Source organism: Lasioglossum baleicum, chromosome 13 (assembly GCF_051020765.1).
Source record: "Lasioglossum baleicum chromosome 13, iyLasBale1, whole genome shotgun sequence".
Classification (NCBI taxonomy): Eukaryota; Metazoa; Arthropoda; class Insecta; order Hymenoptera; family Halictidae; genus Lasioglossum; species Lasioglossum baleicum.
Window position 1 is genome coordinate 12,254,615 of NC_134941.1, and position 23,937 is coordinate 12,278,551.

General features: G+C 39.4%; 5 protein-coding genes and 1 long non-coding RNA gene across 13 annotated transcripts; 2 read left to right on the forward strand and 4 right to left on the reverse strand.

Annotated features, from left to right (window-relative positions):
* Window positions 1-273: 273 nt before the first annotated feature.
* On the reverse strand, window positions 274-1,839 carry LOC143214758 (uncharacterized). Its single transcript, XM_076436129.1, has 2 exons — window positions 835-1,839; window positions 274-774 (listed from the first exon to the last, which is right to left on the reverse strand). Exons 1-2 carry the CDS (start codon window positions 1,837-1,839, stop codon window positions 484-486), a joined length of 1,296 nt encoding a protein of 431 aa, XP_076292244.1. The 3' UTR covers window positions 274-483.
* A 260-nt stretch (window positions 1,840-2,099) lies between these two features.
* On the forward strand, window positions 2,100-5,904 carry LOC143214756 (activating signal cointegrator 1 complex subunit 2). Of its 2 annotated transcripts, none has more exons than XM_076436123.1 (14): window positions 2,100-2,235; window positions 2,351-2,428; window positions 2,588-2,748; window positions 3,143-3,527; window positions 3,603-3,823; window positions 3,897-4,082; window positions 4,147-4,302; window positions 4,389-4,482; window positions 4,539-4,715; window positions 4,778-4,909; window positions 4,972-5,120; window positions 5,230-5,353; window positions 5,426-5,603; window positions 5,696-5,904. In XM_076436123.1, exons 1-14 carry the CDS (start codon window positions 2,194-2,196, stop codon window positions 5,833-5,835), a joined length of 2,223 nt encoding a protein of 740 aa, XP_076292238.1. In that variant the 5' UTR covers window positions 2,100-2,193; the 3' UTR covers window positions 5,836-5,904. The 2 variants fall into 2 exon arrangements, with proteins under 2 accessions (XP_076292238.1, XP_076292239.1); XM_076436124.1 differs by having other exon boundaries at window positions 4,975-5,120.
* A 62-nt stretch (window positions 5,905-5,966) lies between these two features.
* LOC143214759 (bridging integrator 3 homolog) lies at window positions 5,967-7,506 on the reverse strand. The gene is made up of 4 exons (XM_076436131.1): window positions 7,215-7,506; window positions 6,999-7,106; window positions 6,747-6,921; window positions 5,967-6,484 (listed from the first exon to the last, which is right to left on the reverse strand). Exons 1-4 carry the CDS (start codon window positions 7,220-7,222, stop codon window positions 5,975-5,977), a joined length of 801 nt encoding a protein of 266 aa, XP_076292246.1. The 5' UTR covers window positions 7,223-7,506; the 3' UTR covers window positions 5,967-5,974.
* Window positions 7,507-7,606: 100 nt separating this feature from the next.
* Window positions 7,607-8,681, reverse strand: Rpii18 (RNA polymerase II subunit RpII18). The gene is made up of 3 exons (XM_076436132.1): window positions 8,520-8,681; window positions 8,170-8,322; window positions 7,607-7,960 (listed from the first exon to the last, which is right to left on the reverse strand). The coding sequence occupies exons 1-3, from the start codon at window positions 8,546-8,548 to the stop codon at window positions 7,750-7,752; spliced, it is 393 nt and encodes a 130-aa protein (XP_076292247.1). The 5' UTR covers window positions 8,549-8,681; the 3' UTR covers window positions 7,607-7,749.
* Window positions 8,682-8,938: 257 nt separating this feature from the next.
* Window positions 8,939-9,949, forward strand: LOC143214761 (uncharacterized). The gene is made up of 2 exons (XR_013010207.1): window positions 8,939-9,347; window positions 9,657-9,949. It is a non-coding gene; the product is annotated as an uncharacterized LOC143214761 (long non-coding RNA).
* A 1,677-nt stretch (window positions 9,950-11,626) lies between these two features.
* LOC143214757 (uncharacterized) lies at window positions 11,627-22,214 on the reverse strand. 7 transcript variants are annotated; one of them, XR_013010204.1, is made up of 19 exons: window positions 22,002-22,213; window positions 19,948-20,053; window positions 19,203-19,368; window positions 18,300-18,550; window positions 17,821-17,852; window positions 16,491-16,822; window positions 16,130-16,415; window positions 15,987-16,052; window positions 15,456-15,518; window positions 15,299-15,364; window positions 15,130-15,195; window positions 14,995-15,054; window positions 14,855-14,917; window positions 14,712-14,777; window positions 14,569-14,634; window positions 14,431-14,493; window positions 13,716-13,790; window positions 13,045-13,510; window positions 11,627-12,952 (listed from the first exon to the last, which is right to left on the reverse strand). XR_013010204.1 is itself a non-coding variant. In XM_076436126.1 (18 exons), exons 1-18 carry the CDS (start codon window positions 22,020-22,022, stop codon window positions 13,460-13,462), a joined length of 1,899 nt encoding a protein of 632 aa, XP_076292241.1. In that variant the 5' UTR covers window positions 22,023-22,213; the 3' UTR covers window positions 11,627-13,459. The 7 variants fall into 7 exon arrangements, 4 of the variants coding, with proteins under 4 accessions (XP_076292241.1, XP_076292240.1, XP_076292243.1 ...); XR_013010206.1 differs by having other exon boundaries at window positions 11,627-11,915; window positions 12,239-13,510; XR_013010205.1 differs by having other exon boundaries at window positions 11,627-11,915; window positions 12,232-13,510.
* Between the last annotated feature and the right edge of the window lie 1,723 nt (window positions 22,215-23,937).

Below are 23,937 nucleotides of genomic sequence, written 5' to 3' on the forward strand. Positions count from 1 at the left end.
CAATAGATTCAGTTTAGTTTTCCCTCGATCGGGGAAAACCCCGTGTCGATAGGCTGTGAAAGCCTAGAGTCCCATCCTAGCTTCGAATAGAGCTATTTTCCTCGAGAATGCAGCCGTAATTTTTTTCGTCTACATACATTACGTATTGTATTTTATATTATTTTTCCTCGTATACATCGTACCAAAACTGTATTTTCTGGTGCTTCACGTGATTTATAAAACAAGTATACTGTGCGTCGATCGGTAAGAGATTCGTATGAAACACATGAGACATTCATTGTATATTAAATGGTTTATTGTATATATTGCTTCGCGTCATATTTTAAAACTCAATCTCTATATTGGCAGAGCATCTTCTTAACGTAACTTATCCGTTCATGATTAGTATAAAAAATACGTCACGTTTTACGAAAAGATACACATCTACCAAAGTAAGTGTTTTCCAAATAATAAATAACTTATATATAAAAAGGTATTGCTACGTTATATATGGTCCAAACTGTGTTTCCATTCGAATATTTTATCGCTTATTCTAAAAGCACTCCAACTGTCTACAGCTTCTGCGGCCATCGTTTTTATAGAAACAGGTGTACAGTACTCTTCGGTGGACTCTGGCACGAAGAAGTTTGAAAGTACCGGTACAATATCTCGTTGACGTGGTTCTGGATCCTTGCTACGCTTTAATCGACTGGGCAGTTGTTTCTCATCTATGGACAAATCCACCAAGTTTTTGTAAATGGCTTCATCGAGGGGGAAGTCCAAGGCGCTAGCGATCTGTAAAAAGAAAAGAAGATATTTCCCGACACTGTATTGTAAGAAACCTCCTCTTAATACCTTTCCGTTTATCAGACTTTTATAAGTAGGTGGCAAATGCTCCAAGTCGACTGTGAATTTCTGCTTCTTTGTGTCGTTCAATTTATTAATTGTACACATAATAGAATTGTATTCTGGTCTCGCCAGTTTTTCGCCGGAAGTACATGAGTTCATACGAGCTTGGTCCTCGATCTTCGCAGTTTTTGGTGTATCTTGTTTTTTACGTGGTACTCCGGGACCAATATAAGGTTTTATTTTGGGACCTACCACGTCTCTCACCATAGTCTTCTTTACCGGAGAGATTTTGGTCTTTGATGCAACTTTGTTGTGCTTATAACAGGGCATAACAGTGACAACCGGCTGCTTTACTTTTTTGGAGGTAAGTGAGGCACAAGACGGCTTAGTCATGGTTACTTTCTTACTGCTAATGTTATTCTGAGAAGGTTTAAGCGTGGATTGCGATACTTTGGAATCCAAGCTCTTTCTACTGATACCGTTGGAGCCATTTTTAGCAGACAATGCATCGTTCTCCTTCCCTTTTTTATCTCTGGTGCAGTCCCTTCTTTTAGTATCAGTCTTAACTGTGTTCTGTGATTTAAGTACTTTGTCTAATCTTTTTTCTCGCGAAGCGGGCACATTATTGGACTTTTTGGGTTTGTCAGTCTCTTCGGTATATACTTCAGCTCTCTCTGTATTATCTACATCACTTACAGATCTCTGATTTCCAGTTTTACAAGATGCATCGGTTAAAGAAGTACTAGCCGTTTCTCCAACGCAGGAAAGAATTGCATTGTCGCATCCTGATAATTCAGACTTTGTCTCTTTACAATCAGTATTACTAAACGCCTTGTTCGGTTTTAATAGAATGACAGGCTTATCTAGAGTTATAATGCTCCTGATTCTCGGTTTATTCGATCGGCCAGAACTGTTTTGACTCGCACCATTTTTTAATTCGTTTTGTTTATCGACATCGGTTTGACAAAACCTAACTTTCGGTCTAAAAAATGATTCAGTGTTCGCAGACATTATAACAGAAAATACGACAGGAAATTTGGAAATGTCTTTTTTCAGGGTCTAGCTTGAGAGTTTGACAATGCGTATTTTAAAAATTTTGACAACATAACCTCGAAAGGTTTGTTGTGCTCGGAACCTGTCGAACAGTCGCAGGAAGTTTTTGACATAATACTGATTTCATAATGCAACCATAACACGTGCTTCACGGGGATTCCCAGATTCGCAATTTTTTCGTAATTTTTCTTTCGTAAACGTAGGTTAGTCAATCAAAAGACGATCGCATTTGCCGCGTGTTTCAGTCGTACTGCAACGGTTTCGGTGACCACTTTCGCAATTAGTGCTGTTCAGTACCGATCAGTGTTATTTATGACGGAAAATGCATCACACGATATCATGGAGCCATTCGAGGTAATTTTTTCATTAATCGTTGGTATATTCTCGCCTCTCGAAGAGCACCACCTTTCAAAAGGTTAGAATAATCGTACTTGCACAAAATTACAACACGTTTTCCTTTATTCCACAGAATCCTGAGTGCTTGCCCTTGGAACAATTAAAGCTGAAGATTAAAAGCGATGGTGTGGTCGAATACGATGATGCCTTGGTACGTTTCTTTGTAAAAAAACATTTGCTTTCGAAAATGTCAGCCAAGATTGCATAGTTATTCACTTTTCTTTGTCATCATTCTCTTCGTAGTCGATTGTTTTTCATTATTTAGAAAATGTTACTATACTGAATAGCTATTTTTGTCGATTCTATTTAGAGCAATAGGTGGGCGGATGATCGTTATTTTTTGCACTACGAAGCTCCTGACATTTACAACGAAGATGGATCAGAGATCATCGGGGCCAAAGAACGTTGGGTGAAAATCGTCGAATTCATGATCAACGATTTAAAATGGTTACTCAGTCTTCCATTTTTTAGGTGAGCGTATAAGAAATATTCAATGATTTCTCTACTGCAGGCCTGGGCAATGCTCGCGGAACAGACGTGGCTGCTTCTCCTCTTAGTCTACTCTGCGAGTCCCACGATGCTGCACCAGCTGTTTACTTACATTCAATTCATTGTTTCAACAATTCTTTCGGCTCTGCGAATTCTTTAAAAATTAAAGGATTTGGTAAATGTCGTTGGTGTCAATTCAAGCAAGACTTTTGTGCATTTGGGTTGGGACTAACTCGTCAAACAGGCAAAGAGGAGACGCAGCCACCTCTGTTCCACGAGCCAGCATTGCCCAGACCTACTTTACTAGCATAAAGAAGTTCCAATTTTTGAATAGTAGAATTCTTGTGTTGCTTAATAGAATTATTGTTTTTTCTAGATTCTGGTCGAACGTTGTATACAATAAGTCGATATTAGATGCATTGGTATCTGTATTACAAGAAGCACCACCATTTTACGCGTTGGAAAATTTTCCAAACTGTCCGCTAATGCAGGGACTCCTAGAAACAATCCGGTACTATGTACTCGTGTTTTTCACTCGCCTTATTACGAACAAAGAGAGTCCCGAGGAGTACATAAACCATGGATATCTTGGGAATTTACTCTACGAAAAGTACATGTTTACAGTACCCATTATCTTTGATCTCTGTCAACTGTATGGCAGGGAGAATGGGAAAGTGATGAAGAAGATTTTACAATGTTTGTTTGAATTAGAACCCCAATACAATAATGATTTGAAAAAAGCTGTTCCTTGCCTTATAGAGGTACGATATTCTCGTAATAATTACTATTGTGTGTGTGCGCGCCTCTATGAATGATCGTGAATATATTTATTTCAGGCACTTGAGAATGTTGAAAGGAAATTCGATCATTCTATAGGTCACAATAGCAATGAAGCAGTTTCACTGTCCCAAAAGAACACTGGTTACAAAAATCTAACGTTATTTAATTTAGAGGATTTGATATTGTATGTATTAGATATATCGTCAACGATTACTGTATTTTTAAATAATTATTCTCCTGCAGTGAGTCTATTTCATAGAGAGGATTTTGTTAAAAAGTAAGTATACACGAATCAAAAACTTAACTTGCTTGCGGTCGATTTTTAATGTGCTTTCCCTTGTCGCAACTAGAATCGTTTCTATATACGAGAACACAATACCTGAGATGTACAAAACCTTGCATCAATTCGGACATGACGACGAAAACATGTTGAAATTGCCGGAACTGAATCACCGATTGGACGTGACAAGGGTTGAAATAATAAACCTGTTTCGAATAATCTTATTTGACCCGATAGAAAGCATACAAAAAGAAAGGTAAGTGTAATGATAATCAGTCGTGTGTTAGAAACGAGAAATATAATTATGAAATTGTGCTTAGAAATACAATATCAGAAGCAGATATAAAGGAACACGTGGAAGAATATTTTAAGTTTTTAATGTTCGCCATTCCTGAGAAAGAGTTCATTACAGACTACAATCAGTTTTATTCAGTCGAGGAAGACCTGGTCATACTAGCCTCTATTTACGATGAACTGTATCCTTTGATTTTAATCCACGTAATTGCGTTGCTGCAATCTAGGCGTTATTGTGAATATCTCAATACTTAACATATATATTTAGCGATATGATACACTGCAGTTACATATTGAACCTGATACAATCGTGTACCAGAGAACACAATACTCCGTCCACTTCTTCGTTTAATCATATAAGTGTGAGTAGAGATAATAGGAAAGAAAATGTCATCTCTTGATATGTTTCTCTTCGTAGGAAGCTGTAGCAGGACCTAGCGGTGTCCAGAGTCAGCCATCGAGCCAGAGTGAACCTGTTACCAAACCGAGTACTTCAAATAACACGGAAACGCTACCGAAGGTATCAGTACACATGCCATCCCTCGTCTCCGCAGTAAAGGAGATTCTGGACGATCTAGAGGATCGTTTCGTCGAGGTAACAATTTCAACAAATAGGAGACAATGCAGGTGCAAACAAATGCAAACAAATTATTGCAGGTGTGTTTGGAACATTACGGCTACGACACCGAGGCTGTAATAAATGCCATACTCGAAGACACCTTGCCACCCAAATTGAACGACTTGAAAGAGTTGGGGCCTATAATAAACGACATACCAGATCGCTATACGGTAATCAAGCAACTTCCATGTTACGCGAATAAGAAATTACTTGTCTCATTTGCTTGTTTCAGCAGACCACAGTCAACGAAGCTATAGTTCCTAGTATAGAAGCTCTCGGTTTGTTTAATGCCGACGAGGACGAAGACGAGAAGGAACGTCAAAAGCTCTACGTGAGAAAGCCCGAGGAGATCGCTGTGCCTAAAGATTACATAAAGAGAAAGTGAGTGGCAAAAACTTGTAATATAAAATAGTGATTTATTTGCACGTAACAATCATGTACAATAACATCGATATAAATAACATTATTTCTAAACAAATCATTGTTACAGTTACAGCTTGGTCGCGGAGGATTGCGATTACGACGATGAGTATGACGACACGTATGATCATCGCGACGTACGGGGCACGGAGAACGACCGTGAACTTGAGTCCAGGCCTTTCACTACACCCAGGGTTCGAACTGTATTTACATTATCGATAGAAATATATTCGGAAGCGCGTTAAAAACATTTCATAAAATCGTAGATACTTCTTGGGAAGCAAAAGAGCGAAACGGTCGACGAATCGGAGTCGGAGGACGATGAGAAAGGGGCTGAACAAAATGGTAAAGATCATTTCATACAGAATCCGGCTGATTTACGTGCTAAAGCCGAACAGAGAAGGCAAGCTATGCGAGGTGGAAGAGGCGCATCCAACGTGACTGGTAAATTCTATTAATATTCTAATTGTAAGACCCATTACGGGGTTCGTACATTTCTCGTAAAATGTTCTAAACATCTATATCCTTTCGAGTAGGCAAACCGAAAGGTCACGGGCAAGAGAAGGATGTCTTACACAATAGACAACAGAAGAATACCCACAAATCGACGCGTGCCAATCACAATCGTCGTTCAGGCGCCCAGTGGAAACGAACTCAGGGAATGGTTCCATCTTAAGCGTACTTATACTTTTACAATACCAGTGTAAATACTGCTACGTGATAAATACATTCGTACCTACGCCAAGACCACAATATTCGGTTCCCTGTCCAGTAGTCTGTATATATAATATCATTGAGAGTTCGTCGTTGTTAGCTCACGGATTCTTCACGATAGTGAGTGATTTGATTCGGTTCATTTGAACGGCAATCGATTGCTGGTATTCCTGCTCGGGTATCATGGCACTGGATGGCGATCCCAAAACATTTGGAATTGGCATTAATTGTGTGAACAACTTGGTCGTGCTTCCGTAATAATCCAACTGTATCATTATCAAAGCGTGTACACTAGGCTTGATATAGTCTAATCTCTTGTCCAGAAACGAAGGTAGCTCGACGAGCAATTGAGCGTGGACGGTCTTCAACTCTTTCGCAGCGATTTCCTCTGCTCTGCGTTCCCTCTCTAACTTCGCGATGTGATTAGCAGTTCTGTCTTTCTTCTCCTGCAATTTCTTCACCCGGTTGTAAGAGTATTTCCAATTGTTCACCAGTTCTTCGCGCTTAGCTATCGCGGCAGCTATCAAAGCAAACTCGTCCCGTAATTTCTTCAAAGGTTCTATGAAAGTTCTCTGACAGAGGATTGCCATGTCCTGAACGGTCTTTCCTACCTGTTGATGCGGTGAAAGTTTTAGTAGTTTCTAAGTCATACACTCCTGTCCATAAATCACCAGATATTTATCGTCAACAAAATGGTAATTATGTTCTCTACCTTAGAAAAAATTAGTAAGTACCATTTTTATCTGACAATATAGGTACTTTATGGATGGGAGTGTATATTTCTTGTTTCAAGATATTTAAAGGAAAATGATATCAACTCTAAATGAATTCCATATTTGAATTTTCACTTCAAGACATACTGTACCGATCTACCTGTGTCGTAACAGAGTGATAGTCCTCCAAGACCTTCCTGAACTCATCGCTGAGGTGACCCAAGCCGCAGGTTGTCAGATTCAGTGTCAGTCTTTGATCTGCTCGGTCCAAGTTCGTAACAGCCTCTACGTATTTCTTCATTTCTTTTGTCAGTTTCCTAATAGTATCCTCAACACTTGACAAACATAACAGCTATGTAAGCGACAAGTATTCTTTCTATTTAGTAAAATAAGCAACGGTATTAATGCATACTAAATGAGTCTTTGAACAGCAACATCGAGGTCCCTGTCTTCTGTATGGGATAACAGAGGCTGCGCTGGAGTAGGTCTCTGAGTTAAATGATTCCTCTTCAAGGGATTCCTGTTTGTGTATATATTTACATATGTATGTGTTATGATAATATGTTTGAAGATAACTTCGCTAACCTCTTTTGCATAGTATGCTTGCGCATTAATAGTTTCTACTCACCACGTCATATTCTACATATATTTACAAACATTTGCATACTATTAAATTCCTTGGAACCTCTTCGTTTATGTTACTAAAGATTATCGAAATCGTCGATGAACTTGTTGCGCACCGACAGAATTCTTGTCACCGTTATCGACCATACAAATAATCCGATAAATCTTGTGATAAGATGATTCACACACCTCCTAGGATTATATTTGTCATTTCACTATTTCTTCGGGTACATAGTTCACGTATTTTTTAAATATTTTATTACACACGAAGACATAGCACTCCGAGGTTCAAGTAACATTTAACCTCAAAAGCTAATAGCAACGAAAGAAACTATCCGTTGATATAATCAATTCCATTCGGGCTGAGAATAAGAAGAGTTTGGAAAGGATACGATCTACGCAGAAAACATCGTTTATTATTCTTTCATTATTTTGTACAAATATTCGCTTACACAATAATTGAAATATTATTGATACAATAAATTCCAATGCCTCTTAAATTATCTTAAAATCGAAATGTAGAAGAGAATGCAGAGAGCTTAATGATCTATGATAATTAATTCGTCTATGCCCCAATCTTCGTAGCTATTGTCAGGCAAATATCGTCTGATAACTATTGGAATTTTCCTTTGTTTTAGCTCTTTCATTGCAATCTGTAGTGGATCCGTTTCTCCTTCTAATTCTACCATAACGGGAGCACACATGGCTATCTGTAATGCTCTTGTCCCTAACACCCTGGCCCGTTCATACCTGTAAATAAATAATTGTTACTTCTGTGTACGTTATATTCATACATATAAAGTACTGTGCGGAGCACAAAAGAATTGTAGCGGGAAGGGAACGGGGCAAGAAGTCTGACCACTCAGATGTCCTTTCCGTTCCTCTTGTCCCGTTCCCTTCCCGCTATAATTCTTTCGTGCTCTGCACAGCACATGTAAGTTACATATAAAGTAATTTACTTTGTCATGTATCTAGTTGTGATTCGTTTCGATCGTTGTACTCCACCAGTAGCTTCACCAGCTGCTAGCAATTCTATATTCTCTCCGTCTTCCTCTTGAGGCTCCAGTTCGATGTTGTCGTCGTCATCGACATCATCAAAATCATCTGCCACTCTGTACAAAATAAAAAACATAAAGCAAATGGTATAATATAAAAAAAAATAGTATTCATTCACGTCGTGCTGTCAAAATGATTCGTTCTTCCTATTAAATATTCTTAACTAAATAACAGCATAATGTGAACGAATATAGGTTATGTATTCCATAAACGCGTGAATTATTCGATTTTATAAAATTGTATAATAACTCACTCGTCCCCATCAAAATCATCATCTGCCATTTTTCACAATTAATTAATTAGTACAAATCTCTTCGTATTTACTTCCTGTATTCTTTGATAAAAAATTGTAACCGCCACACAACGTATTTAGAACGTGACAAACAAACACAGTAAGCGTGACAACATAATAAAATTGAAATATTTCATATGAATTATGTGGAATTATGTTATATTCATATGGATGGTCAGATATGGTATATATTTAGAGCATATTGAATAATTTAGTATTATTGTTAAGTTATGCGTTTTAAAAATTGTTTATATCTGTTCAATGTGAAATATTAAAAACCTCGTGAACGTTTTGCGCATTGCGTCAGCTGGATTGTTGGTCACACTGTGTTTCGAGACGGAATATATCTATCTCTTTCACACTCGCGTCAAATTGCTATACTCATTCTTGTCTAATACCTCCTTGTCCAACATGTGTTCCTAATATAAAACTGACTCTGAAGCTATTAGGAGCCGCATGAAATATTGTTTGAAAGTAGGTAGCTGACTGTTCCAGGAGATAGCAAAGCCATCCGTGGCGAAACACTGAAACTTGTAAACAAGCATTTCTATTGGTACATTAGTGGGACAATTCTCGGAACGTGGGGACAATTCTCGCCTCTCTTCTTCAATGAAAAATTCGCGAGGGTAGCCAACCCCACCATCGCACCGTACCTGCGACCCTCGCGGACCCAAGGGTTCGGCCTCAGTGTCATTAGTACAATGACAATGGAAGTAAACACACGAGTTTTATTACTTGGTTATTGCGTATCGTGTAATCGAGACACAGAAAGTGTACGAAAGTTACGTGGTGCGTTCCGCTTTCTTGTTTCATCCTCTTGATAGGGATCAAGATTATTTAATTGAATTTCCATTATTTTTGAAATTATTTCTGTGTTCAAGTACATTATTTATTTTTCAACAATTTAAATTTATTCTTGAATAGTGTACTTGCCTTCTCGCGATAATTTCATCTTGAAATGAAGTATATTTAATTCTCATTTAAATTAATTTTGATTTTACATTCAACTTGAATGATTAATTTTCTATTTTCTATTAACTCGGATTTATTATTTGATGGTTGATTGAATTTTAAACGAATTTGTTGTTTCTGTTACAGAGCCTAAGGGAAAAGAATTCATCCATCTATTAAAAGATAACATTGATAGTCTACGTCTGGGTTCTACTAGTCTCGTAATCTGCGACGGTCCACAGCTGTCCAGTAGAATCACGCAGTTTCCGTCAAGCAAGCGTATCTCGAGTTGTGGAATTGTGCTGCATTTTCTTAAGCGATGAATTAAGAATAGAAATTTATACGCAATGTTTCCTACACTATATGTATACATTTAAAATTGTAATGTTATGGTAGCATAAATAAAGAATATTTTTACTACAAGTTAAAGTGTTTTTATTTCCCACCCTGTAGAAATTATGGAAAAATCTAGAAGATGCTTACATACAAATCCCGAAACCCCCAAAATTTTTCGGAAACTTTGAAAATAGAACTCTCCTAGTATAAATACAAAAATTTTCGAATATTCTCGACCGTCCGACTTGTCGTTGACTTATACTACTGAATTTCGGATACCTCCTTGCACATCATGTTCTCCTAATACAAAGTTCAATTTTCGAGATTTTCGAAAATTTACATCAATTTTCGGCCGTCTGACTTGTCGTTGACTTATACTACTGAATTTCGGATACCTCCTTGCACATCATGTTCTCCTAATACAAAGTTCAATTTTCGAGATTTTCGAAAATTTTCACCAATTTTCGGCCGTCTGACTTGTCGTTGACTTATACTACTGAATTTCGAATACCTCCTTCGATATCATGTTCTCCTAATACAAAGTTCGATTTTTCGAAAAATTTTCGAAAACCTCTAAAATTGAAAAAGTATTAGGAGAACATGATATCGCAGGAGGTGGCACTAAATTCAGTAGTATAAGTCAACGATAAGTCAGACGGTCGAAAATTTTCGAAAATCTCGAAAATTGGAAAAGTATTAGGAGAACATGATGTCGCAGGAGGTGGCACGAAATTCAGTAGTATAAGTCAACGACAAGTCAGACGGTCGAAAATTGGCGAAAAATTTGGAAAATCTCGAAAATTGAACTTTGTATTAGGAGAACATGATGTCGCAGGAGGTGGCACGAAATTCAGTAGTATAAGTCAACGACAAGTCAGACGGTCGAAAATTTTCGAAAATCTCGAAAATTGGAAAAGTATTAGGAGAACATGATGTCGCAGGAGGTGGCACGAAATTCAGTAGTATAAGTCAACGACAAGTCAGACGGTCGAAAATTGGCGAAAACTTTGGAAAATCTCGAAAATTGAACTTTGTATTAGGAGAACATGATGTCGCAGGAGGTGGCACGAAATTCAGTAGTATAAGTCAACGACAAGTCAGACGGTCGAAAATCTCGAAAATTGGAAAAGTATTAGGAGAACATGATGTCGCAGGAGGTGGCACGAAATTCAGTAGTATAAGTCAACGACAAGTCAGACGGTCGAAAATTTTCGAAAATCTCGAAAATTGGAAAAGTATTAGGAGAACATGATGTCGCAGGAGGTGGCACGAAATTCAGTAGTATAAGTCAACGACAAGTCAGTCGGTCGAAAATTGGCGTAAATTTTCGAAAATCACGAAAATTGAAATTTGTATTAGGAGAACATGATATCGAAGGAGGTATCCGAAATTCAGTAGTATAAGTCAACGACAAGTCAGACGGTCGAAAATTTTCGAAAATCTCGAAAATTGGAAAAGTATTAGGAGAACATGATGTCGCAGGAGGTGGCACGAAATTCAGTAGTATAAGTCAACGACAAGTCAGACGGTCGAAAATTGGCGAAAATCTCGAAAATTGAGAAAGTATTAGGAGAACATGATGTCGCAAGAGGTGGCACGAAATTCAGTAGTATAAGTCAACGACAAGTCAGACGGTCGAAAATTGGCGAAAATTTTGGAAAATCTCGAAAATGGAAAAAGTATTAGGAGACCATGATGTCGCAGGAGGTGGCACGAAAAATTCAGTAGTACAACTGAACGACTAGGCGGACATTCGGGAAAAATTGGTGGTTTAATAAATATATACGCAGACACACGCTTCTTTGTTACATTGTCTTTATTTATTCATTGTAGATTGATACAGAAAATGTACATCGAAATGATACAATGTCTGTACTAATCTTGTGTGTTTAGAAACATCTTATACTACATGGAAGCTATACTACATGGATATAAGCTTATTCTACATGTGTGTGTGTGTGTGTATGTGGAATGGGTTTCTAGTCTCTGCTAATGTAGATAACTGGGTATAAGTCCATGCAAACGACGAACAGGTTAGTTACCGATCGATTTTGTGCAGCACTAGCGTTTCTGAAAAAATCAAAAGCAATTATTTTTCTTATTATCACCATTGTAATCATTGTTTTATAATATTTAGTTTTATATATAGATGAAGGAAAAATGAAAGTAATTACTACGTAATATTGTAGAAAAGTATCGGAATTTAAAAGTAATTTGAACATTCTCACATTGTGTATAAAATAATGTATAAAATTATGTATAAAAAAATTCTTAAAAAATATTCTGTTATGTTATGCAATAGCAAAATTCAATTGTTCTTATTGAGATCCTTAGCTGGGAACAGAAAATAATATATTCATTGTTCTATTTATTTATTCGATAATACCACTTGCAATGAACGACAGCATCGACGCAGCGACGCGATCTTCCCAGGACGAGTGAGGATCATCCTTCTTCCCACGACAACCCAGCCTGATTCGACCGCAGCCATCAACGAGCAACGGGAGCAGCTTACCTGAAGGAAGCTCATAAACATCCACCCCCGGGACGTTCAACAGGGACTACCAAGCATTTGATGCCCGGACCTATGATGAACTAAGTGCCTCCACTTTTCGTCTTGCTCCTCAGTTCTTCGTCCTTCGAGGCCCACTTCCACGCCTGTTCTTGTCTTTCAACCCGAAGGAAGCCTCCCCGTATTCACCGATCGCCATATTCTACTATCCGATAAGTTGCCAAGCATTTGCATGCGAGGATCCTCGCCGCCTCGATTATTTCCGTTGTCGTCCGCCGCTTCGGGCGAATCTACTTTATCTGTAAGCGTTAAGTAGTATACGCGTGTTCGCGAAAGTCGTGGCTTCCAGTCAGACGTCGGACGTATGTATGTGCCTTGTGAGCTCTCAGTAGTACGTGCCGCATGGACAAAAAAGGTTGTATCGTATTTGAGCGTCCAGTAAGGGGAATGGGTCTCGGAACGATAATTTCGCGCGAGTCAGACTCCGGGACAACAATTATTCACAAAACCGGAAAATAATGAAAAATTTCATACCGTTACGCATTAAATAAATTTATTTAAAATTCATAAATAACCGGCCAACGCTGACGACGATCTGTGAAAGAGACAGGTAAATTAAGAGCGTATAAATTAGTAACGGTTATTCTTCTTATTCGTCTTGGAATTAAATAGAAGAATGTACTTTACCTGATACTGCTCTCGTCGCAATTCAGCGCGGCCTAACAGGGATCGCGCCAATGTTGCCAGCGGGTGCAACTTTTCTCGCGCATGCGCGGCCAAAACAGTAACTTATCTATATTAAGATGATATGGTAGCAGAGCCCTGAGGCAGTTATATTGGCAGGAATGTACCGAAACAATCTGTTCCGGACAAAAAGACTCCGGGACGTCTGTCCTACGAGTTACAAAATATGCCGATGTACACTTGTCATACATTCGTTTTTCATAATCAAATTATGTCAATTTCTTAAAATTCTGCGGGCCGCCCGAGGTGCCATATTTTCTCGAGAATCGCACTTTACAGAGGCTAAAATCGCCGCACATGTGCGAGAAACGTTGCACCCGCTGGCATCACTGGATCGCGCCAGCCTTCTCCTTATTCCTCAGTTGCAGCAGCCGACGCAGTCACAGTCGCTGCCGCATCTAGCGCCGTTCTGAAATAACCGTATGAAGTAGTAAATATTCTTACATGAAATAGTCGTAAATTCATAGAAATGTCCTGCGTTATAAATGCACCCTTTCGCTTCGGCAGTTCAGTCCGCCGAAGTGCCGTCACTGAACGGAAGCTCGTACTCGCAAGTCGTCGCGCGGATGTCGGATATATTCGGCGCTCGAAGCGAAAGGGTTAACGGTACATACCTTTCTGCAGGTACAATGGTTTGTACTGCAATTACAGCGCTTACACCCACACCTAACAAATGACCGCGTTGCCATCTAAACAGAATAGAGTCTTACATGTACTTGTCTATTGAAATCAGCGTTAACACACAGCGACCGCGTAAGTAATAGTAAGAAGACTGACAATACGCGAGACATTGCGAAGTTTGTGCGTGCCGATGAGTGAAGTGGCAAATTGAAAGTGATCCAGTTGAAAGAACAACTCCGGAAGTTAAATCTGCGCATCAACGGATCAAAAGTGGAACTGATAGCCAAGATAATGGACGCGACAAAGAATTTGGAAACTTCCGTAAGCGGAACCAGTGGTACTCAGGCCGAACCAGCAATAACTGCGAGGGAATCTGTTGTGTACCAACGATAAGACTTTCTTTAGCATTAGAGCATGTTCCGACAGCGGAAAGCGTCCCGGAGGTTTTTCATATCGTCTCGTATGACTCTTCGGAAGTAAATACCTCGTACATTGTAAATCGCGAAGATCGTCGCGTAGTAGAAAAAATGATAAGCAACTATCAACCGCGTAGAAATCCGGAGCCCAGATAAGGTATTTACGTCTACAGAATTCAGAAATTATTGCACAGACGAAGGGATTGAACACCAACTAATAACAACGGGCACCCGACGAGCGAACGGCCAAGTGGAACGCGTAAATAGAATTTGAATACCAGTTAATACTCACTCGCGGAGGGGCACGTTGCATGCCCTCGTAGGGAGATGTTGAAACATTAAACCTTTGGGCCATCTGTAAATTCAAATTTGTATTAATAATATATATATTCTTATAATATCTATATCCTATAATATTTGTGTTCTTTACCTGACAAGAGGCCATTTGATATAAGGCTTGGTAGGCAGATGCTGGAAAATTCGACATTGAGGATCCCTGTAAATTAAAATTTCTATTAATAATATATATATATTCCTATAATATTTATATCCTACAATATTTGTGTTCTTTACCCCATAAGGGTCAAACGATTCGCCGGGCCACATGTTAGGTGCTCGAACATTCGGTCTTGGGGCTACCTGTAAATTCAAAAATTACTATTAATAACATATATATTCACATAATATTTGTATCCTATAATATTTCTGTTCTTTACCGCATGCCGGTCAGACGGATCGTCGTCCCACGCAGATCTTGGAACAATGGGCCCTAAGGATGCCTGTAAATTCAAAAATTTCTATTAATAATGTATATATTTTTATAATATTTGTATCCTATAATATTTGTGTTCTTTACCTCAGGCACCGGTTTGGCGTCCTGGTTGTTAGATGGTGGAACATACGAATCTGAGTATGTCTGTAAATTCAAATTTCCATTAATAATATATATACTCTTATAATATTTATATCCTCTAATATTTGTGTTCTTTACCGGACAACGGGTCAAACGTTTGGCGGGCTGCTTGGGAGATGCCGGAACATTCGAACTTGAGGATGCCTGTATGTATAAATTCACACACACAAATTTGTATTAATATAATATGTATATATTCTTATAATATATTTGTATCCTATACATATAGTATTTGTGTGCTCTTTACCTCAGAAGGGGCCGGTGGTTTGGCGGCCTGGGTGATAGGTGCTAGAACATTCGAACTTGAGGATACCTGTATATAAATTCACACACACAAATTTGTATTAATAATATATATATTCTTATAATATATTTGTATCCTATATAGTATTTGTGTTTTTTACCTCAGGAGGGGCCGGTGGTTTGGCGAGCTGGTTGGTAGATGCTGGAATGGTCTTTGAGGGTCCCTGTAAATTCAAATTTCTATTAATAATATACCGGGTGATTCACGACAAACAAGCCACCTAAATAACTCGTTTGCTTTTGAAGATAGAAAGAAATGCATCAGACCAAACTTACTTGATATCGAGGCGCTCGTAATCTGATGTCATTAATGTTTTTATAGGTGGAGACGTCAAGGAGATATGAAGGTCAACTCTGTTTTTTTCAATGAAATGAGGTACTTTTTGTGTAACGTCTCAGTACGACAGTAATGGTATCTTAGAGTTATTTAAATTGAAATATCTCTCCTGAATTATCAACTTTTCCACATACATAGGTTAGTACTTTTTTTATAACGAATGTCCAGCTGCATCGATTAATGTATTAAAATCTTCAAAAGCAAGCGAGTTATTTAGATGGCCTGTTTTTTTGTCGTGAATCACCCGGTATATATTCTTATAATATTTATATCCTATAATATTTGTGTTCTTTACCTTAGAAGGGGGCAACGGTTTGACGGCCTGCTTAGTAGGTGTTGGAACAATGGACTTTGAGGGTCCCTGTAAAAATTCAAAAATTTCTCTCTATTAATATATATATATTATATATATATTCTTATAATATTTGTGTTCTTTACCTGAGAAGACCCGGCCATTTCCTGCGGGTGCAAATTGTACAGAGATACTATACAGGACTGTGCATGCTTCTTGATGTCCAGATTATCGTCTCCGAGCAAAGAAGCCAGCGGCACCAGTGCCGCCCTCGCTGATTCTACTGGCAGGCATGGATCAACTGTTTCTATAATTTGTTGTATGAATTTCAGGACGGCTACCCTTCCGCCAATACTGGATGGTCGGCAGAGCGTTGGATCATTCAAACATCTCATTGCTACGAGTAGCAATTGGTCGCCTGGTAAACATTCTCTGCAAACAGACGTTAAATTATTATCTTGAATCGCACGTAAAGAATTGCTTGAACCGTAAATCACAAGATCTCACCTGATGACATCGAGAACTCCTTTAATTTTTTCCTCAATGGATTTCACGTTTTCTTTACAGAATTTACCGAACAGCCACGTACACACTGTATCGATCCAATCGTCGAGATCGTCGTGGTACGTGGTCACCAGTGCTTTTATCACATCGAGCAAACTCGTAAAAACCTGCTTACGTTGCTCTTCGAACAACTTGCTCAAATTTGATTTTAGCTTTCCCAGCTGCGTCTGGGTAAGTATGTGGCCTTCTATCAAGATTTTTTCCATTTCTTTCAAATTTTTTTTCCTTTCCCTCCATTCGGGATTAATGCAATTTTCGATAATCTCTTCAATATCCTGCAAAACAATGTGTCCGTATATGTAAAGTAATCACAACGTATAGATTGCGACAGCGACAACGACACGAGAATATCTTATTCGCGAAGTAGATGGATTTTTATTAATGGTCGAGTCGTAAACAACTTCCGTTGCAGGCGTTGAAACGAATCGAATGAATATGAGCTGACAGCAATAACGAGAATGGTTATATAAAATAGCAATTATTAGCTCGAAAGTGTTAGTTACGAGACGGAAATTGCTTCTGGTTCGAATATGAATAGTAAATTGAACAAACCGATAGACTGATCCCACACATCACGGTACAGTCTTTGCTGGAAGCCACTCCATGAGAACGACTAATGGGTGGATGGACGATGGACAGATATGGAGAACAGAACGGCGCAACAAATGTGGACTCTATGTGGACCCATAGAGATGTGTCTATGTCGCAAAGGTGTATTATAAAACAATATATTTATACAATGCGATTTCATATAAAACAAGCTAATATAAGCGTGGTAAATATGAAAATAAAACACTGTGCCCGAAGGCACGTACACGTTCAAAGCTGACAGCGTCCGATTGTAAGACCCCGTTCAGACACGGCGGAAACCGCGCGTTTTCGACCGCGCGATTTTTGTTTTTGATTGTTCGACCGCGCGGTTGCGTGTGAACGAATACATAAACGCTAATGTAAATAAGGTCCGCGCGGTTGAAATCGCGCGGATTCCGCCGTGACTGAACGGGGTCTAAATTATATTGCAGCCGCATAGTGCCGTGTACTTTTATCGCACACAAACATTAGAGAAGCGTTCATGAACTGACGTTGAAATAACAAGCACTCTCTAACGGTTCATTTTTGACAATATCGTAAAAATTATGTAAACTAACTGATAGAATCATTCTTTTCTTTAAGTTTGACTTAGACTACTTTCATAATTATGCGCACATACTGTATACATATTACGAAAGCACAATGTACAATAATTTTAAGGACTGATTGATGAAACACTTACCACTTTGTCCTCCTCGACCACGCTATGGTCAACTGAAATCAGAAAGATTGAGACGAGCATTAGTTTGGCAGAATGAGTAGTGCGCTTGAACGAAGCTGCGCGTACTAGGCGGCCGAGCCACGGCCAAGTTGCCACAAATCTCGAGCTACTATCATAAATCTGCTGTGGAGCCGTCAACCCGCTCGTGATTTGTGGCAACTTGGCCGTGGCTCGGCCGCCTAGTATACGCAGATCCTAATTCGTGAAGCATAATCTATTGTAATGTTCGATCCCGATGCCGGCACCTCTGGAAATATTCCATGTGCCATTTAAACTGTGGTGCCGAAGGTGGTTCGGAACCCACCTTATAAGAACTGTAGGTCCCGTCGCGAAAAAATCCTAACATGATTAAGTGCGACGTAAAATAACCGATAAAACAAAAAACTATTGTAATCAATGATACATTGTAACAGCCGATAAAGCATCTTCGTTCTACTCACCTGCCGAGGGCGTCGTTAAGGGCAGCGACGGTGTTGTTGCCTCCGGGTGGTCAACTTGGACATCCGGGTGGTCAACTTGGACCTCCGGATGATCTACTTGGACCTCCGGGTGGTCACCTTGGACCTCCGTTGACAAAAGACATTTTAATAATTTTCTTCCCGCCTCCTGTACGGATTCGGACGTGTTTGAAGAAATCACTTTAACAACTTCTGCAAGCAGGTCGGTTGAAATTGTTTTATCTGGATCAAACCTGAAATAGGATTTATCGTGGCAATTAAGGAATCAAATGTCTTTTCTTCACGCACGAAGCGTCTCCTCTGTTGCAATCGAATTACAACGGTAATTAAATAATTCCTGCAGAGATGAAGCTGATCAGATAAGGGGAAGACGTGCAACATTGGGGTGGAACAAGAAGAACGCGTTTAGTCATAATCAAAAGTCTTCTCTTAAAAAATTCCCATTCCTATAAAATATCGTTTTCCGTCTCGATGTCTCCTTATCCGATCAACTTCATCTTCTGCAGGAATTATTTTCTTATCTAATGGCACAATTTTAGCGGGGGGACGTAAAAAAATCTCGCAAAAAATATTACATCAGGTGTAGCTAAGGTCCACCCTAATGTGGCAGATCTTCCCGACTTTTAAAACTTCGGATATATCATTTTTTCATGAAATGGAACAATATTGAGGGGAGATGTGCCCAAAGTTTCATGGCCGAGAAATAAGGTCCATCCTAATGTAGAATCTTAACCGGTACACATCTTGTATTTATTTTTTCTATCAAATCCAGAATTCCCTTTTGACACAATACTATAAGGCAAGGTATCATTCAGGTCCCATTGTAAAATACGATCAGCTCAGAAGGGACACCCTTCATATGACCAGAATCCAAGTGATCCGTACTTTTTCACCGTTGCTGTCAGTAGGATCAGGGCTTCTTCTACGAGCTTCGCGTTCTCATCAACGAGAGCCGGTCGCAGTCTGTCCAAGAGCTGTTTGGGCGTCATCCAGCCCTTCTCCATGATTTTGAGCAGCAAAAGGTGTGCCATCATCGCATCTTTATTGTCTCCTGCGGGAATAAAGAATACCGTGTCACCTAATTACAGTGGTTACAGCAACATGCGCGCGCGCCCGCGGTCGCGTGTAGATCACGCAGCCGTGGACAAAGCTCAAAAGACCGGGTTTCGGGTTTAGGAAACGGCTGATATACGGTTTTCGCATGCAGGGTGTCTGCTTCCGACTTTATAGCCTCTCGCGAATTTTATTTCTTCAGTTTGTTTGTCAGCTGTTCGGAATTACTGCTGGACTGAGGATCTTTGGTAAATTCATGGCACACGCGGAGCTTTAGACATTTTATTATATTATTGCCGTAATCTACAGTCTAGCTGCCGGACTTGGTCTGCGATTCTACAGTCCAGGTTTTATCATAGTCTAAACCGGAGCTAGGTATCAACGGCGATAAAGTTACAGAGACACGCAAGTGTATAGTCATCGACAGTTTCGCAACTAGCTTCGGCGAGCAGCGAACTGAAGCAGAAGGATACCGGAGGTAGCGGGTCAGTTTGATTTATTAAGAATAATTTGCGAACAAACCGGAGACTAACGGACAAAACGGCTACAGGGAAAAGAAAAGTTTCGAGACACTTACCTAGTCTATCTATCGTCGGCTGGATTATGCTGGAGTCGGAGGGATTGAAGTCATGATCCAATCGATCCAACAGGGAAGTGAACGCCTCCAAAACGTTCGGAACATCCTGCAATAAGAACAAAACTTTTTTTCTTCTCTTTCTTTCTTTCTTCTTCTGTTTTATAAGTCGACCGTGTAACTGAACATCGAGCAACTTTTTATTGTTTTCTTCTTCTTTCTGAAACGTCTAAAAAAGAGTTGGATATACATACAACATCAACTGAAACTTGTTGCTTCAGTGTGGACGCAGCTTTATAGAGGAACTCTTCGTCACTCGTTTCACGAGGACGTTGTTTCTGAGTAGTTCATTTGTCACGTACGGTGGTTCAGCGCCATTGATAATAATTCATACATTCAGTCACGTACAAAATACATATTTTCTGTATTTCTTTTTATACTTGCTCTATTGACGTGGTACGGGAAATTAAATATGAACTACTGTAATTAATATACTGCGGATCTTTATGCATTTATAATTGAGTAGATAAAATACAAAATTGTTCGAAAATTTAAAAAATTCAAGATGTCAATATATGGTTTCTCCTTTATTAAAATCATTAACGGAAGAAATAACATTGAATTTAGTTTCGATTTCTTGCAACCGATGTAGACAATTTTTATTTTGCATAAAGATCCGCAGTCTAATAATTAATAATTAATATTGAACTATCATGTATCATACCACATTGCGAGCGATAGAATTAAAGAAAATCTATCGGATATTGTATACAGTAGAAAAGTATGTCTGTTTGTTCCGATCGATTACCGAGCAGAGCCGCTAGGTGACAGCACGAACACAAGGATAACAAAGATAAAATTGCGTATAAGCGAGATAATTATTGAAGGCGTGGTTGCGAGAGCGTGTCGAATGCACGTCACGAGCAGCTAGTAAGATATATTTCGAAGTTGACTACATGGAATTACCCACGTGATTCATTTCATCTGAAACACATCTTGAGTTTAAAATTTCATTGAACAAATCAAGAACACAGCGAAATGTATTTCATTAAACAAATAAGATAATCCGAAATGGAATACGCGAGCGAATAATTAGACGAAACAGCTGTTGAAAACTCTACTAATTGCTGAAGAATGTAAAAGATACTTCGGCTTATACGTTGTTGTCAAACGATGTTAATATTTAGTATTTAGAATAATGTCTACTGTTGTAGACTAAAGTCGTTGTCAAAACGAAAGACTTCGGGCCACTTGGATTTGTTATTTCTATAACCATTAAATCGCATTATTGCTAGCTCAAACATACTTTATAATAATATTGATTTTTTTAATGGCACGTTACAGGCATTCAAAGGAAACTACGCAAGACTATTTGTTAATCGTACCTGTATTTGTTTCGTTTCGCGCGTTTGTCCATTCTTATGTCAATTTTAGGTTAACACTTTTTTTTGCTATGTTTCTATTTGTTTTTATCAGTTATACTGTAGAAAACTGTGTATACTTGTACAAAAGGACCTCGGTCCGTATACAATAATGATAATAATAATGACAGGCGTCTCGGCTAGGAAGTATCGGGGAACCCCGCGTCCGGAAAAAATTTGCTAAAAGTTGTTTCGCGTTTTAGACCACTATCTCGAATCCTATCACTATCACTATCTCATATCGTAGACCGTATCTCGTCGCCGCGGCCGCGCGTCCCGCTTCCCATGGCGATCCTAGCGATGCGAAATTGCGAACGGCTAACATATGTCCAAACTTTCGCATCGCCGACGCTTACATTGCAACGCATTTTAGAAAATAAGCGCCTTCATTCGCGCAGATTCAACTTTTTCCGCCTCTTATCCGTTAACTGGAAACGAATCGAATGAATCGAAGCTTCGAAGTTTCGAATTACGAAGCTTCGAAGCTTCGAAATCTTCGACCTTCGAAGGAAAGTAACAACCCTATGTAGACTGTGACGGTTATGAGAACAGAAAGGAAACACACTCCGCGGCAAGATACGCACAAACAGTCAATTCCGAATTTCTAAATTCAATTGCGTGCGCTGCGTGACATACCTTGTTATCGCTGTCGCTCATCGTTGCTGGTCAATCCACGATGCACGGTACGATGAAACGGACGAAACGGATAAAACGTGGTGGCCCTAGCGATGCGATCTTCCGATAAGAAACGATTCTAATCCCGAGGCAGGTGGACTGTTCACGCGAACAACCGCCGACACTTTGAACATCGACTAATCGCCGTGATACAGTAATGCAATATGATGCAAGATTTTCCGCGCATGCGCGGGCAAAACAGTAACGTATCTATATTCAGATGATGAGGTAGCAGAGCCCTGAGACAGTTATATTGGCAGGAATGTACCGAAACAGTCTGCTCCGGACAAAAAGACTCCAGGATATGTCCTACGAGTTACAAAATATACAGAAATACACATGTAATACATTCATTTTTCAGAATCAAAGCATACCAATTTTTTTAAATTCTGCGGGGTGCCCCATTTACCGAGGATCTTACTTTACCGAGGCTGAAATCGCCACGCATGCGCGAGAAAAGATGCACCATATCGGAGCATTGGACGGACGTATGTAGGCAAGAATGAAAACCTGATTGGTTAGCTTGAAAGGAGCGCGATGGCGAACCTTTTTGAAGAAGCGTTTTGAAGAAAGCGGTTCCCGAAAATTCGGAATCGGCGAAACAATTTTCTTCCTCCTTAAATAAAATCGAAATTAAAGGATATTTCCATTTTCTGAAATATGTCCTTGACATTTTAAATAGATTCAATGCCTCCTTCCAAAGTAGCGAAATATTGGTGCAAGAGTTGCAGCCCTCTTCCGAAAGGCTGCTTCGCTTTTTCTTAAAAACATTTTTCAAAACCGATGCTCTTACAGCATTTTGATTTAATTCGTCAGGTAGATTTCTCTCTGAGAACGAACCAAGAGTCACTAAATCAAGTGGATCTTGAAGTTGAGATCAACTCCTTCCGGAAAAATTGTTTACGGTTTTATGTTACCGTCAGCAATGAGATTAGAAATCGTCTTCCCCATGACCATATTTTTCTCAAGTAATTGCCGGTTTTCAAACCGTGCAATGCACTTTATAATAACGTGACCGAGATTCAACTCTTCGCAATCTCTTAGCTGCCGTCGAATAAATTGGGCGATTTCAATGCCGCCGTAGCGTAGATTGTAGATCTACAGCAAGAGTGTCACTTTTTGTACTACGACACGTCCGAATTCCAAAAACATCAATGGTCGAAGTTGTCATTTGACAATATGAGGACAGACATCTGCAAGCAAGAAAACGCGGAACGAGCTCTTCGTTTCGCGAACTTGCGTTTGCTATGCAGCATTGTCACATGTTTACCGCATTCAAAAGCCGAGGTCGAAAGGATATTTTCATTGTTTCCCGATATCAAGACGAAAAAAAGGAATACAATAGGTATTAACCTATTCAATTCTAATCTAGTCGCACCATATCTATCGATAATAGACATTTGTCTCTAGCAATTGACTTTGCACGCGTTTACGAACTTGTAGGTCGTTTAGTCTATCACAGATGTGCATAGCTATTCTCTATAACTTTTCTCCGTGGCATTTTCATCGTTTTTTATACATATAATATTAGGGAGCTCCACCCTCTGTTCGCTTCACTCACTAACCCCCGCGGCGCCTCGCTCTCTCTCTCTCTCTCTCTCTCTCTCTCTCTCTCTCTCTCTCTCTCTCTCTCTCTCTCTCTCTCTCTCTCTCTCTCGCGATGTATCTCGTCGGTGGTTCGATGCAGAATATAACAATTCATGATAATCAATATGGTTCCGTGACGGATTTGCATTCTCACCGACGACACCGACGAGTATCTCGGACGTGAGCACTCTCATTTCCTCTCTGATAACAGTATAATGGGTTCTGTTTCCTGCTAAAGATGATATGCAGGAGCTGTTCCAGGCTAAACATGATGCGCAGGCAAAAGTGGCACGGCCAATCCCCGGGTATA